General features: G+C 24.3%; 3 protein-coding genes across 3 annotated transcripts; 1 reads left to right on the forward strand and 2 right to left on the reverse strand.

Annotated features, from left to right (window-relative positions):
* Window positions 1-174: 174 nt before the first annotated feature.
* PCHAS_1230700 (GPI-anchored wall transfer protein 1, putative) lies at window positions 175-2,193 on the reverse strand (the record flags this gene model as incomplete). Its single annotated transcript, XM_016798946.1, has 1 exon — window positions 175-2,193. One exon carries the CDS (start codon window positions 2,191-2,193, stop codon window positions 175-177), a length of 2,019 nt encoding a protein of 672 aa, XP_016654300.1.
* Window positions 2,194-2,862: 669 nt separating this feature from the next.
* Window positions 2,863-11,839, reverse strand: PCHAS_1230800 (ribonuclease, putative; the record flags this gene model as incomplete). Its single annotated transcript, XM_016798947.1, has 9 exons — window positions 2,863-2,949; window positions 3,113-3,172; window positions 3,289-3,336; window positions 3,438-3,494; window positions 3,613-3,677; window positions 3,771-3,822; window positions 3,977-4,054; window positions 4,142-7,900; window positions 8,042-11,839. 9 exons carry the CDS (start codon window positions 11,837-11,839, stop codon window positions 2,863-2,865), a joined length of 8,004 nt encoding a protein of 2,667 aa, XP_016654301.1.
* Window positions 11,840-15,303: 3,464 nt separating this feature from the next.
* PCHAS_1230900 (cdc2-related protein kinase 5, putative) lies at window positions 15,304-17,487 on the forward strand (the record flags this gene model as incomplete). Its single annotated transcript, XM_737774.2, has 1 exon — window positions 15,304-17,487. The coding sequence occupies one exon, from the start codon at window positions 15,304-15,306 to the stop codon at window positions 17,485-17,487; it is 2,184 nt and encodes a 727-aa protein (XP_742867.2).
* Window positions 17,488-17,676: the final 189 nt, after the last annotated feature.

A 17,676-nucleotide genomic window follows, 5' to 3' on the forward strand; every position in this document is an offset into this window, starting at 1 on the left:
TTTGTTAATTTGGATGCCAGTAATGAGTGGGGGTTGTCACAAGTCAGTTCCATCTCATAGGTTCCTATGTTGTCATTGAAATATTTCTGTTCTATGATATGTATTTGTCTTGCTTTGTATGTATATACTTCTCTTGTTTATTACGCAATACAATAAGACTAACACAATTTTGTTTTAAGATTTTCTTCTTGAATATATTGGCAAAAATTTTGCAAAAATTAAAAAAAATAAAGAATATAAGGCTAAGATAAATATGGATAAAATAAGGGGATATAATAATGAATGAAATAAAATATTAAATAATCCTAAAGTAATATTACAAAATAAAAATACAAATAAAGTATTATAATTAATTTTGTTTAAAATATTTATATTTATTTTTTCTGTTATTATTTGCTCTATAAAATAACTTAAGCCAGCCATAAATAAACTAATCGATGTCATTATAAATATGTAGTTAGCATTACATAAAACTCTGACACTGTATTTTCCATATCTGTTTAGTATAGAATGGAATATATAAAAAAGGAAAGCAAAAAAAAATATTTTTATATTTAAATATATGCTATAATATTTATCTTTTATAAATCTTAAATTGTTGTAAATGCTATTATTAAAGACAGATTTTTCACATAAATTTTGGTTATTTTTTTTTGATAGTTCACAATTTGTTGCATTATTTTTTAACCTTTCTTCACTATGATTAATAATAAATATGTTCCAAAACGAATAAGAAAATGTATATAAATTTATCGATCCGATAAGGTTAAATATTCCTTCTTTATTTGCTTCGAAAAATGTTTTTCTCTCTCCCTTAAATAATATATAACTATGTATATCAAATATGTGTATAAATAATTCATATATACAGATTGAAATACAACTAAAAATAAAAATTCTGTTTTTTTTATTTTTTAATATATTAAATATTATATCTGTTATAATTAATAAAAAAAATAATGTCATGTAGAAATTCCAATGTATACCATATTCAGTGATACTATAATTATAGTTAAAAATTGTTATAGCAAAAAATCGCCCAACTCCAAAAATGAATAAAATAAAATATTTCATAATAATTTTTAAAATGCCATCATCTTTTTCTGTATATTTAACTGCTTTATCATTTTTTATATTATTATCAAATTCTTTTTTCTCACTAGTTATATCCATTTGTGTGTTTTTTTTTTTGTAACAGTATGCACTGGTTGTTATACATGCCCCTATTCCTAAATCCATTAGTGTATTCCCATAATAAGCTGATTTTTTAAAATGTTTTGGAAAATAAAAGAAATCGACAGCAAATATGCATAAATATGTAATACACATATTTATTAATCGGGTATGTATTAAACAGTTGTATGAATGATCGGAATTTTTTTTATTTTCTACAAAATCGGATTCTGAAGTGCTTGTCTTATCATCTGCATTTAACTTATTATTTTTTTTCCATTTGTGTGTGTATGTATAAAATAGAAGATAACAAAATATATATAATGATATCACATTAGTTATTGTAAAATAAAAATAAAAAAACAAGTACATAATTGAAGGTACTAGTATTATGAACAAGGTCATAATAATTTCCCATTTCCTTAACATAGGAAAAATAATAAATAAACTTTTTTCTATATATATACATAATGAAAAAAATAATAATAATAAATATATATAATAAGTATTTACTACAATATCATTACTATGATCTATTATATTTTTTATTTTCTTATATTCAATTGTATTTAATTTATATATACAATTATCATTTTTTAATAAATTTAAATAGTTATTGACTTTATTTGTTTTATTAATTTGTATTTTCTTGACTTCTTTAGTTTTTACATTCTCATATAAAAAATATATTTCTTCTTTATGAATATTTATGTCCTTAAATTTGTATATATCATCATTATTTTTTTTTCCTACTATATTTAATTTGTCTTGTTCTTTATCTTCAAAATAAGGCTTATACTTTTGAGATAACTGAAAGAATAGTTCGGAAACTTCATGCAACTGTTTGTCATGATATAATGCTTTCCCTCCATTGTGTATACTGTTATTATCATATGTAAATAAATCGTTATTACTGTTTACATTTTTATTTATTTCATGCATGTAAAATATTGAATCGAATACATGTGTTACATTCAAAGGGCAGATAAAAAGATAACTAATTAGGTTAACTTTATTCATTGTGTCCCTTCCTTTGCTTAATCACTTTCATTGAGTTTCATTTTTTAAAGCAACACGGATACTTAAACTTTTCCCACGGCAATGTAAGACGATCGGTTTTATATTTGACTAGTCAAAGCGGGTTTTACTTTTACAAGCATACTTAAGTTCACATTTAAAATGTTGGTGAGTTTCACAGAGTGTATATATAATAAAAATTCACAAACCAAAGATATGGAACTTAAAACAAAATGAAAATTCCAACAACGGCATAAAAAAATAAAATAAATAGTGACCAAACAAATATTTGTAATGTGTGCAAATAAGTTTAAAAAAACAAATTTTATGAAAAAAAATTATTTTATTAAAAACAAAATGGAACTTTTATCCATCCTTGGTACACTAAATAAATGCAAATATTTTTGTAATTGTATATCGGAAATTATAATAAACAAAAATAAAAATAAAAATAAATAAAATAAAATAAGGCGTGGTATATAGTATGTATAAAATATAACATATAATATAAAAGGAAAGAACAAAAAAAAAATAAATATAAAACATATAAATTTTCATTTAATCTTCGTTATTTTCCCATCCCTCTATTTTATAAATTTATATATCAGCATATTTATTCTTATATGCTCGTTTGGGTTATTAGTTATATATATATTTTTTTTTTTTTTTTTTTTATTTATTTGAAAAAGCAACGGCCAAGAAAAACGAAGGTGGCATTGTGTTAAGCGGGACAAGGTACAAGGGGATATAATCAAAGCGCTATAAAAATGAAAAAAAAAAATAAAAAATAATAAAATTGATATATCATATTATGCATTGGATATGTATGTGGAAATATTTAAAAAATATAAATAAACAAAATGTTGCACATTTACTAATGCATAAATAGGATGCATAATGAAATATGATCGTTTTTTATTACCTTATATACTTTTCGGAGTTTCACTGTTTTCGTGTCTTGCTTGTAAACTATAAGAGTGAACTAAAAAATAAAAAACAAACGTAACATAAATAGTTGTATATGCTATTATATAAGCAATGCAAATATGCAGTAATTGCACAATTTTTAAATTTTCCAATTTTTCCATTTGTTGTTACCTCTCCCTTAGCCACATTGGGTTGAATAGTATAGTTACACAAATATTTCTGCAAAAAAAAAAAAAAAATATAAACCCATTTTAATGAGCATATGAATGTACATATTATATATACACAGACATTTGTAGAAAAAACTAAATTTGAATTACCAAATGGGTCTTGTTTATTTTGTGATAATGCTTGTCAATTCCCGTAAAAGATAAAAACTAACAAAAAAATTATAATAAAATTTCAAGGATGTATTAAAGAAATATGATGGTTTTCGTTCTTTTTCAATTATATATTTCATATTTATAAAAATTTTGGTTTTCATTTTTATTTTACGTTTTCAAAAGAAAATGATTTAAAATATATGGCGGCTCGGTCTCTTTGTATATCCATAATTATCCCTACAAAAAAGATCGATATGTTTATAATGTTATCTTAATTTTACATGCACATACAATATACCTATAATTATTAATACATGATATTTTCTCTACCTTTGTTGTACCCAGGGCTTTCACGTTTTTGCAAATACAAACAAAGAAAGGCCTATACAAGTTGAAAAAAAAAAGTTAATAAATGAGAATATAAGAACGAAAAGAAGCACGCCTCGCAAAGCTGCACTACTTCTATGAAATATTATTATGCACCACCAAACGGGTACAAACAGATTGAATAATGAAAAGTATAATTTTGTTTTTACCATTTCACAATCCATTTGGGCTCTCTTCGATCTTGCTTTACATTTATTACAATTTTCGCAAATGTTTTCAATTATACCCTAAGAAATTAAAAAAAATGTTATAGCAAAATTAATGGCATATCATAAGGAGGGAAAATATAAAAATTTGTGCTATTGACAACTCACCACATCGGGCGTCTCGACAATGCTCAGAATTTCCTGACTTGTACATAATTTTTCTTGGACTTTCTTTTCATCGTTAATAATTTTTTTAATAACACGATGGACAATAATATCTGGATATCTTCTGATGGGAGATGTAAAATGTGTATATAAAAGAAAAGACAAAGCATAATGATAAGTACTCATGTCATTTTCTTTTATATGTTTGTAAGTATGATATTCTGCTCTAACCATTTTTTTTTTAACAAATGCACAAACGATTTCAAAAATATTATTTTTTTCTTTATTATTTTTAAAATTATTTTGTTTGTCTGCTAAAAAATCTAATATACTTCCTAAATCATTAACTTCAAATTCTATTCCATGCATTTTTAATAATTCAATTATGTCGGAAACATTAAGAGAATCACTTGCATTATGAGAACGGAAAATAGATGCATCTCGGTACTTACTAAAATATTGACGTATAGCTACTAATTTATTAGCACTTAACATTAATTCTTCAATCATATAATTTGCAAATGTATGTTTTTTTTTTACTATTCCTAATGGACTCCAAGAATTTGATAATACAAAATTTATTCTATCATTATTAAATAATATAGATCCATTCTTTCTTCTAATAGTTCTTGCACCTTTCGTTATTTTGTACATATCATATAACATTTTTGTAATATTAATTATTTCTTTTTCAGATAATTTATGTTTTTTATTATTTAAATTTTTAAATATTTTTATAATCCCTTCTATTCCTTTTTTTACTTGTTCATTTTGTAAAACTCTTTCGTTTATTTTATTTCTATCTTTTTTTCTCATAATAATATTTCCATTTTTTTTCTTAATACTTTTTTCGTCTTCAAAATTAAAGCTTGAGCTATCCATTCCCTTACCTTTATTTTCGAACATGTCCCTTTCAAATGGTGTTTCAAATTTCTTTTGTTTATTATTGTTATCGTCATCTTTGCCAATGATCATGTTTGTGATTGAGGAAGGAGAGCCAGCTAAATCTTTTTCGCTACCTGAATCTACATCTACAATACTTGGGTTCTTTTTTTTGGAATAAAAATGAAGATTTAAAAACTTTTTATAAAGACTATTACCTTTTTTCTCACTATTATTGCCATCTTTTTTTTTCGATGTTTTTTTCTCAGCATTATCAATATTTACATCTATTTTATCTAGATTTTTTTTTTTTGTTTTTTGATCAAAGTCGAACATATTAATATCATCATTACTACTACTATTTTTTACAAGTCCATTTTCATTTTCCATTTTAGAAAAATTACTTACAATACTTCCAACTTTTCGAGCTTCAATAGGGTTTTGAGAATTTTTATCTGATTGATCATAATTTGTATGTTTTGCATAAAACGCATCCTTCTCATCCTTTTTCAATTTATTTATTATTTTTTTTAATTGTACATAACCACTAACAATTGAATGAACTTCTTCATAAGTAAATTTTACTTTACTTTCAATTACTGTCTCTTTAATAAAAAATGTATTATGATCAATTTTTCCTGAATTGTCCATGTAAAAAAATACGGATAAGCATAAACGGTTATTTATAGGATCTAGACTACATAAATGTTCACTTAATATTCTTGATAACATAGGAAAACAAGTATGTGTTAAATATATTGTCATTGCTCTATTTCGTGCATCTATATCTAATGATGTATTTTCTTTAACAAAATAGGATACATCTGTAATATGTACACCTACTTCATATAAATTATATTTTCGCCACTTCTCTGAATCCATACTATTAATTATATCATCTATTGTTATATATTTTTTACATTTTGCACAATAATTATCACAATCTTTATATAATTCGGATCCAATATCTTTATTTCTATTTTGCTTAAAAATATAGGCATATTTATTTTTTCCTTTTCCCTTCTTACTATCATTACAATTGCCTTCATTATTTGAACTATTATATAAGCATTCAATAGTTTTACTATGCATAGATGTATTATAAAATTTTAAACCTTTACCAATTCTATTTACTTTTCCAATTTCAATATTTTCTTCATTCATTCCAATGTCATTAATACTACTTTGGCTCGTATCATCATTCCATCGGCTTGTAGCATTTGGGAATAATTCATTATTTGTCATTTTCTTAACACCAATAATTTGTGTATTCATTTTATTTTTATTCCAATCTTTATTTGTAATATTATCTAAATAAGAGAAATCATTTTTACCATCGTTAGTAAATAAATTAAAATCATTTTTTTTATTAAAAATATTTTCATTTTCACTTTCATTACTATTATCTTCTTGATTCGATGAAATATCCAAAAATGATTTGTCAAATTTTTCTTTACCATTTAGAAAACTGCTATGTCTATTCAATTTTTGAATACTTAAATCTGTATCTATGTTATTTAAATTTTTATTTGTTTTTATAAGATTATATTTGTCTTTTTTAGTAAACTGGGTATACTCATCAAGACTTTCTTCACTGCTACTGAAATTGGTATTAAGTTTTTTTTTATTTATAACCGGTTTATAATCATCATTCATCATAATTTTATCGAATTTTTTAGAATTATAATCAATAAAATTATTATTTGTTTTACATTTATCATATATGCTTGTTTCTATATCTGTATCGGATGATATACATGTATTATTTTTTTTTGATATTTTTTCTGTTTTCTTTACTTTTTTATTTTTATTAGAATCATCTCTATCTTTTCTTTTTAACATCTTCTCATTGTCTACATCATCATAATGGTATTCATTATTAGTAAAGTCTTTTCCCTTTTTGCCCAACTGTTCTTTTTTTACTACATTGCCATCTATTTCTTCGATTTTTCCGATTCGATTATCAAGCATCTCTTCCTTTTCATTAGCATTCGCTACCTTTTCTTTCATAAAATTTTCCTGTTTAATATCTTCAACCTGTTTAACATATTGATTTTGTTTTAGTTTCTCAAAAAATGCTTTATCGTTATTTACAAAAAGCGGTAGATTTTGCTCTAAAAGGGTTTCATCAATATCTCCATTATGACACATTAAATTATGCATAATTTTAATATAATAATTTGAATTCATAATAATTTTTTTATTAATTTTACAAATATTAATAGCATCATCTAAATCCCTAGCTGTTTCAGGATCAATAGTAAATACACATTCTTGTCGTAAATCCATTCTCTTTTGTAATTCTTCTGTTACTATTTCTATAAATTTATCTTTATTTTTTAAATCCTTTAAATATTGATCTTCTAATGCATCTTTTAAATTAAAATTTAAATTATGATTTAATAATATTGCATTTTGCATATTATGAAAAACATCATTTTGCCCTAAGATTTCAACAATTTTTCCTTCTGGAAATTTCTCAGTAGAATTCCATTGAAATATTTTTATATATACTAATTGATTACCTATATCTTCAATATTCGATTTTTCCATAAAGTCTTTAATATGATTATTTTGAACTTTAATTAATGGGATATTTTTTTTAAATGGTATAGCTATATTATATGTTTTATCTTTTACTTTCTCTCTAAATATGCATACATATTGTACATTTGATCCATAATGTTCTTCAATATATACAACTTTTCCGGTATTGGATTTATTTTTTGTTTCGTCTCTACCCTCTCTTACCTTATTTAATTCTACAACAACAACATCTCCATCAATTGCTCTGTTCAGATTCTCCTTCGATTCTATGTGAACTTGTTTGTCTTCGTGAATGATAAACCCGTACTCTGGCCTTCGAATGGATATTATGCCCTGCAAAGTGTAAAAAAAAAATTATATGAAGGCAATGATAAATTTACAACACACGTATAAAAATTGAATAATTATTACATTGGCATATAAAATATGCTGCATAATTCACAACAGAAAAACAAGCAACTTAAAAATACATACCCGAATATATTTCTTGCTGATGATACCCTTGATAGCTTCTTCTTGAGTTATATACTCATCATATAAACTCATTTGTCTGCTCATAATTTTCTTTTTCTCATCATTTGATCCAATGTCAATAAAATTATAGTCACTATTTTTTCGTTTCTCTTTAGAGGCTTTTCTTTTCTCTTTAGATGCTTTTCTTTTCTCTTTAGAAGATTTTCTTTTCTTTTTTTTTAATGGTGCAACACTTTTAGTATCGTCCACTTTTTTTCCCTCGCTTGTTTGTTCTGCCTTCTTATCTTTTTCGTGTTCTATTTTCTTTTCTTTTTCTTTTTTTTTTTCCTTTTTCTTTTCTGTTGCCAAATATTCCTTTATAAATTTCTTTTTCTCTTCACGTAATTCTTTTTTCTTCTTTTTTAATTCTTCTTTTCTTTGTCTTTTTCGTTCTTTTTTTCTTTTTGATCCCTTTTCTCTTTTCTTTTTATCTTTTTTTTCGATAACCCTATTTTCTCCTTCTTCATTTTCACTGTCATCTATTACTTCGACTTTGGTAATATTTTGATCCATATGTATGCTCTTAACAACATTTGAAAATTGCTCGTTCATATCATAAATTGCATCATATATATTATAATTGTAAACTACACTATCACCACTTTCTGTTGAGCTTTCACTTAGTTTGTTCTTCTCATGATTTAAAAGGTATTCATTATTATAAATTAATTTTTCCTTTGATTCTTTGCATTCTTTTTTATTTTTTGTTTTGCTTTTTTTTTCTTTTCCCTTTTCTTTATCTACCTCTTTAATTTTTTTCAAACTTAAATCTTCATCTTCATTAATCCTATCATATTTCACTTCACCAATCTTAGCACTTGCTGCAGTAGTATTATCACTACTTACTTTGTTAGTAAATAATGTTGGATCTAATTTTTTACTATCATTAAACATTTCTAATGTTTGACTTATTTCAAAGCTTGTTTTTTCTTTTGCTAAGCTTAATATTTCATTTGTGAGTTGGCTACATAAATCAGCTTTATTACAATTTTCATAATAATTGTATAAATTTCCTTTTTTATCTTTTTTTATATTTTCATCCGATTTGGTTTTGTTTAAATTATCAAGACTTCCTTTTTTTCCTTTTACATTTTTATTGCATATGCTCATATATTCTTGAAAATAATTTATTTTTTTCTTTTTGCCATTTTCATTTTTAATTAATATATCATTATCTTCACTATTACTCACTTCGTTGTCTTCTCTTTTAATACTATCACCTATTGTATGAATAGTATCTGCTTTCATATAAAAATTTAGACTATCTAAAATATTACCTCCCTTTTTATTTTCCAATTTATTTTTACCTAATTCAATCTTTGTATCGTTCTCTATTAATTTATTTGTTTCTAATAATTTCTTAGGACTATCAGATTTCTTTTTTTTTGAAACATTAATTTGATCATCCTGTAAGAATAATAATTCGTTTGGGATCATAGCTTTTTTGTTTATGTCATTGTTGAGAATTTCCTGATCTTTGATTTCTTTATTTTTCTTCTTTGATTTTTTTTTCCTTCTGTTTTTTATTATATCTTTTATTTCGTTAAGTTCAATCAACTCCGATTGAGATACCGATAAGTTTTTTTCTACTACTTGATCTGCTAACTTGTTATTATCATTTTTTTTTACACTAAATTTTTTATCAGCCATCATTATAAAAAGTTTTCCAAATTCTATGTTTATAGTATTTAAAATGATATTTAATTTCTTTTTACCATTTTCATTCATATTATTTTCAAAATTGGGATCAGAATTTATTAGTTTAATAAATTTATATGCATTCTCTTTAAATTTATCTAATTCACTTGTTCCTTTTACATTGGAATATTCTTCTGCAAAACTGGGCATCAAAAGTTGTTCAATTTTGCAACTTGTAAGTTTATTTTCGTTTCCTATTAATATATTAGCTTGAGATGTATTATATTCATTCGTTTCCTTTTTGCTACTCATTAGGATATTACTATTATGAGCATCTTTAATATTTTTAGAAATTTTATTTTTATTTATTTCCAACAATTTTGTCTTTTCTTCTAATTGATTATTATTTTGATATACTGGAAGTCCTTCAATCGAATTTTGAGACCAAATATGACTACCTTCTGTTTTATATATTTCATTTGAAATCCCTTCTAAACTTTTGGTGATATTATTTGTTTCTAGACTTACGGATTTTAACATGTTTATATTTGCATTTGAGCCTTCATTAAATTGTAATAATAATTTAATATTACTTCCAATTGATTCAATAGATTTTTTTAAATTATTAATTTCTAAATCTCTCTTCTTAAATTTATTATCTATTATTTTCAAAATTTCAAAACTACTATAACTATTTTTTATTTCCATTTTTTCATCAAATGATGAATTGGTTATATTTGAACAGCTAATTGTCTTTTCTTTTTTAGTATCCATTGTTTTTAGATTACTCAAAATGATATCCTCATTTTCATCTTTGTTTTCTTTTAATTCGTGTGTTTCATTTTCTTTTTCGTTTTTCTCTTTTACATTTTCTTTGGTATTATCTATAATGCTAATAGCATCTTTATCTTCTTTCTCTTTATCTTTTTTTGCTTTTTTTTTATTTTTTCTACCTTTTTTATCCCCTTTCTTCATCATATTTTCATCATCCGAAGATTGGTTCATATATTTGTATAAAATTTGTTTAACAAATACATCCATGCTTTTATATTTCTTATAAGCATTTGTATTTTCATCATTTTGCTTTAGCAAATATGTGCATAATACTTCTATACATCGTAGGTACTCAAATTGAGTTATTTCAAACTCTTTATGAAAATTTTCTTTATTAAAATCTTCAGGTAATATTTTACATATTTGCACTAAAGCAGTTTCAATGGTTTTTATTTTTTGTCTAGAAAAAATATAATCCCTGAACATTTCAACCTTTTTATTAGTAATTATAGTACTTTCTAAATTATTAATATCAACATTTTTAACTAGAAACGATTCTACAGTAAGAATGTTGATTTTTTTTTTTGCTTTTCTTATAATATATCTTATCATACTTGAACTAACAAAATTTACAAATCCATTTTCAAAATATTTCCTTATAATATTTTTTATTTTATTTTTTGTTATGATAATATTTAAAATTTGAACAATAACTTCTGTTTCTTCATTTTCTTCTTTATCTCTTTTTTTGTGTTTTTTATCATCACTTCCGTGTTTTATAATTTCACCTTTTTCATTTTCATCATATGTTTCATAGCTTTCTACACTTTCGTCGCTGCTACTTTCTTTATATTTTACACCTGCTACTAATTTAGGCCTCTTTCGTCTTTTTTTTTTTTTTTTTTTTTTTCTCTCTCTTTCTTTATGTAAACGCTTCGAACCACTGTGTACCCCTTCATCGAGGAGACTATTTGTTCGTTTTACTTTAATACTTTTTTTTATGTCTGAGTGATGTGATTCTTCATCTATTGTTTGTTCAGATTCATCATTTTCTTCAAGACATATATCTTCATTTTGAAAAATGAATTCCTTTCCATTCTTAAAGTCGTTAGAAGCATCATTGTTGGTAAGCAAACCCAATGGGTTATCTTTTTTTAGGGCGTTTTCTTTTTCTTCCAACAAAGCTTCTTTTCGTGCCTTTTGATTTTGAATTCTCTTTAAAATATGTTTTTCTTTCATGTAAATACCAACGATTTCATTTTTAAAAGAACTGTAAGAAAATTCTTTAACGCTCCTCCTTTTGTTTTTTAACTTTTTATGTAACATACCTTTTTTTTTTGATTTCATACTATATGGTCATTATGTTTCTTTAACTCATAAGATAAAAAAACAAAATAAAAGTCAACGAACATAAATAAACAAAAAAATTGTAAAACAAAAACAAAGTGAATGGTTGATTTATTTTTATTTTCTGTTTTTTACAAAGTATCTACTTTGTGCTATGCATATATTACTTTTTATGTTATTATTATTATTTTTTATTAAAAAAAAATTATTATTATTTATTAATATTTTTTTTATTTAAAAAATTTTAATATTTATTTTATTATTATTATTTTATATATTTTTTTGTATTTCCGGTGTACAATTTTACAATTCATATGTTCACAACTTGTATATTCTCATATTTTTCACTATTTCACATTGCTAACTATTATTATTTTTTTATTATAGTAAAACATTTTTAATACGACACTGAAAAATACAGCGAATTCCGTACAACTTGGTTTGGCAACCCTCATAATAATATTTAATTATTTTGGTATTTGCTATCTGTGTGTCCCCCTTAATATATTTTTTTTTTTTTTTTTGTATTTTGGCTGTTTGTACATAAAAATAATACAATATGACAGTATTTTATGTCGGTTCAGACAATTTCACATACTATTGGGGGGCATACATATATTGTTAATAAATTTATATAAGAATACAAGAATAAATATTCTGAACAGCAAGCTACGGACACACAATAGCTATATGTTCATACATATTTATCCAAAAAAAAAAAAAAATAGCTATATTATATTAAATAAAATTATAGCAGGTTTTGAATATTCATAATAATAATCGTATGTTTTTTTAGCCAATATATTCATAAAAATATATATATTTTTTATATTGCATGTACTTTTTTTCATTTTTTTTCTTAAACAATGTTATAAAAAGTGTAAACACAATTTATCCATATAAAAAAATTATTAACCTTACTATCAAATTTTTCTTATCCCTTTTTTGTTTTATTTCCCTCTTTAGAGACATTATATATATTACTCCTATATACATATTACATATATGGCCTTCAATATTTATTAAAAAGAATATAAAAAATAATGAACAGTCTGTATGTTATGAAATAAAAGAAAGGCATATCTTTATGCGAGAAAAAAATAATAAACCTTAAGACAAATATATATTTTTTTTATATAAAATATTCCTACATTTTAAGTATATATAATTGAAGGGGGTTGGAAATATGTAGATTGTGGATGTTCATATACAAAAAAAAGTTCAACAAATATTTCATTACTAATAATGTTATTTACATAATTTCGTAAAAAATAAAGTAATATTTCATTTTTTTGCAAGGTGAAAAACGAAATATTTCAAAGAATATCAATATTTTATAATGTGCATGTGTGTATGCAACGATAATATTTTTTTTTCTATATTTTTTCTCTTTTTTGGGTAAATGGAAATACAACAAGCCATAACTATATTTGTATGTTATGTAGTGTACTTTTGATATTTCTCTAAAATAATATTTCTTAACATTCTTAATTAATTTTCAAAGGTGTGTATAATATATTTATACGACCCAGATTTCTTCAAGCATTTTTTTAAAAATAAATGTGTTGAGTATCCGATTTTGTTTGCTTAACTTAAAATATTATAATTTTTAAGTAGTCTTACTTCGTATATACTTTAAAAATAATTGTATAATATTTTAAGTACGCTTTCTATTTGTCAATAAGGTATATATATGCATATATTCGTGTGTATATATATTTTATTTTAATTCTTAAAATATATAAGATTTTAAGTGGAAATCCAAATTTTATTAATACTTCGTGAATATATTTTTTCTCTTTTTTTTCATAATTCTTATTTTATTATGTTTGATAATTCGTTTGTATTTTTATTATTTTACTATTCATTTTCTCTTATTTTTTTTGAATGAATGTGATAATTTTTATTAAATTTTTTTTTTTAATTTTCTTTAATTCATAAAATATTTCATGATTACACTATGTCTATTTCCCAATTTTACCGATTTTGCAACCCTTGCTAAACAAGCACACTTATTAGTTATAATATTATTTATTTTTTTTTAATTAAAAAACAAATTTAGGCACTACGAGAGAAATATAACTCGTTTTCAACTATATTAAAATTAAGAATTTTGTTTTGCACATAGTATATAATCTTAGATCATATAATTATATATTCGTGCGTATTTTTATACATCGTGCATGCCTAGTCACATAATACGAGCATATCTTTTATTTACACACACGGGCGTATGAAAGGTGCTAATTTTCCAAAATGGAAAATATGAGAATAATCATTTTAAAACTTGTTTTTGTATTAATATGTAATTTATAAATTAAAATATTACTTATATAAACTAGTGTAAAATGTCAATATATAATTATTTATATATTATATGTTATTAATAAATTATTATATATGGCAAAAAATGTTTTAAGGATTGTTTTTTCTCCTTTCACCGTATTTTTTTTTCGTCTAGTATTTTTCTTTTTTCCTTTTATTTCCCTTATATGATTTTTTGTCAAAAACCCTTATGTATTTGTATTATTCTCTTAATCGTTTTTTTGTTTGCATTTGAATATCATTTTTTATTGGCTTTATCACTTTTTTTAATTTCGTTTTTTTCTCCTGGATTTTAATTTCATATATTTACGAATTAATACATGTGTTTCATTAGTTATGTCTGTGTTTGATTTATAATATTTTTTATTTATTTATAATGCATATGTACGTATAAATATGTATACTTAACTATAATGATTTTGTTCATAAAGGTATTGTTGGTGTAAGCCTAAATATGTTACGTGCACACACAAATGGTAATATGTCCATGCTCTTTTTGCATCCGTATTTTTTTGGATACCCAACGAATAAATAGAAATCACACACTAATATGAAATGGCTAATTTCTTGTGATATTTCTTTGCATTAAATGGATAGAGAAAGTTATGCACACATAAGAATTGTATACCCTAATTTATATACATATGCACATTATCTTATTCTTTCTTTTGATTTTCTACTTTATATTTCATTTTTTTTATGTATTTATTATTTGCTAAATTTATCAATTTTATATTTTCCGCTGTTTTTTTAACACATACCATTATAAATCTTGTGTTATTCAAATTTGGGCTTGCCCCCAAAATACAGAGCATTCCTCTTTTCAAGCTTGACAGTGAAACATTGAGCAGACGAAGCACATAGCGAACAAGCGAATTCCCATTGAGGTTTAAGTTAGCATCGTGGGTACTATACGCATGGGACACACACGATATTGTTTGGCATACATGGCGCATGGACACTTACTTTTAGAAGCGTGAAAACTATTGTATACACCGATAAGACATGTAGTAGCAGATATATTTAGATTTTTCTAATTATATAAAATAATATAAAAATAAAGACAGTGTGTATATAAGTGCTAGTATCGATGCAAAAGTCGCGCCTTTTTATCAAATTTGTTCCCTTTTGTATACAAGATGTATGGAATTACACTAACTAAATGTAAAATATATTTTAATAATATATATTCAACTGTTTCGTTAGAAGAAAAATTAGGGGGAGGTACCTATGGTGATGTATACAAAGGGAAGGTTGTAAAATATAACAATAATAGTGATCTATATCAAAATACGAATTATTTACCATATGATTATTATACTGATGAATTTATTTTTTTTCGAAAAAATATATATGCAATTAAATTTTTTAAAGATGATTTAAGAACAATAAATGAAGAAGGAATTAGTTGTACAACATTAAGAGAATTAAGTTGCTTAAAAAATATAGGTAGACATCCAAATATTTTAAGATTAATTGATGTAACTATCGATAGACAAAAAGGTATTAGTGAATATATCAATAGACAAATATTACAACATTATACATCAAATTACCATCATCAAGTTAAAATTGATATGGCCCCATTGTCACTAGATCAAAAATTTATATTTGCTGCATATGAATATTGTGATGGTGGCGATTTAAAAAAACTAATTCAAAAAACGAAAATTAGCGAAAATCAAGCAGGTCTATGTTTAAAGGAAGCAAAATGGTTATCATTTCAATTATTAAATGGATTGGCTTATTTACATAATAATAAAATGTGTCATAGAGATTTAAAACCTGAAAATGTTATGTTACAATATACGCATAATAATAAATATTTATTAAAAATTGGTGACCTTGGATTATGTAGAGAACTTAAAAATGATGGTGACATGACTCCAACTGTTTGCACTATTTACTACAGACCTTTAGAAGTTCTTCTCTCCAAATTTGATAGATCAAAAGCGCGTGCCAGTAAAAGTGGGTCCATCAAAAGTGCGGATATCAAAACTGGGTCCAACAAAAATGGGTCCAACAAAAGTGGGTCCAACAAAAGTGGGGCTACCAATAAGAGCAGCGCCAACAAAAGTGACACTAGCAAAAGTAGGAATAGCAACAGGAGTGGTGCTAGCAAAAGTGGGACTAGCCAAAATGGGACCAGCAATAGGAGTGGCGGCAGCAAAAGTGGGAATAGCAAAAGCAGAACCAGTAAAAGTGGGACTAGCCAAAATGGGACCAGCACAAAGAGCAACGGAAGTGGACGAGGTAGCGAACGACGATCAAGCGATGATGCATATATGGGAGATGAACCATTTGAAAAAGAGTATGAAAGTTTTAACGATAGAGATTTTCAATACGGTTTAAATGTAGATATATGGTCAGCAGCTTGTATTATATGTGAATTAATAATTGGTAAACCATTATTTAGAGGAGTAACAGAATTTGATTTAATTATAAGAATTGTAAATTCTTTAGGTAAACCTAATAATGATGAATTAGAATATTTTAGCGATTCTCGTTTTTATCCGTTTAAAGATGATTTTTTTAATATTAAGATAAAGAATCGAAAAGATGCATTAAATGTAATAACAAATGGTAAAATAGATGAATTAGGAATCGATTTATTAGTTAAAATGTTAAAATATAATCCTAATGATAGAATAACAGCAGCTGATGCTTTATCTCATCCTTGGTTTGCTGATATAAGATTTGATAATTTGGATGGTATAGGTGTATATAATTGGTATGTGCATTGTTTAAAATATTATATAGGTATTAAAACATTTAGAGAAATAGAACAGAAAAAGAAAAATTTACTTACAACAACTATGATTTCGCACTTTTTATGTAAGTCTAATGATAAATATGCTAAGATAATTTTTAAATTAATTAATGATACATTTAAAAATTTGGGTGGTTATAAAAAAAGCGGAAGAAGATCCTTTGCCATTTTTGCTGACAAATATGCAAATGAGCATAAAAATAATAATGGCTTTATTAAAAGGGCTAGTATAAAAGTATTAAATGATATGAAAGAAAAAAATGTAATGGAAACCAATGAAGAAGTTTCATTTTATGATGATAGTACTACTTATTATACTTCTCCAACTAAACCAATTAAAAAAATTAATAAATTTAAAAGATCGAGTTTTCACTCAATTATTCCTGAACAGTCTTATGAATTTATTAAAGGAATACGAGTAAAACGTAATTTATCAATTCCGGATTTTTCAAGTCCGAATAACAAAAAACATTGTAGAGATGAAGCAGGCTCAGCTACAACTACAAGTCGAGTATATACCCAAAATGCTCATTCATTTAAAGAATATACATAATATTTATAATATATATTTATGGAAGGTAAGGAAATGAGGTGTGTATTTTCAAATAGAGCACCATTTTAATGCTCTAATGTTTTCCGTTCTCTGTATTGAGCCATAAACAGAATAAACTTTTAATTCGTTTGCATTTTTAGCAAATAAATGCATCTTACATATTTATTTATATCATGACAGTGTCACACA

This window comes from Plasmodium chabaudi, assembly GCF_900002335.3.
Source record: "Plasmodium chabaudi chabaudi strain AS genome assembly, chromosome: 12".
In the NCBI taxonomy this organism is placed as follows: domain Eukaryota; phylum Apicomplexa; class Aconoidasida; order Haemosporida; family Plasmodiidae; genus Plasmodium; species Plasmodium chabaudi.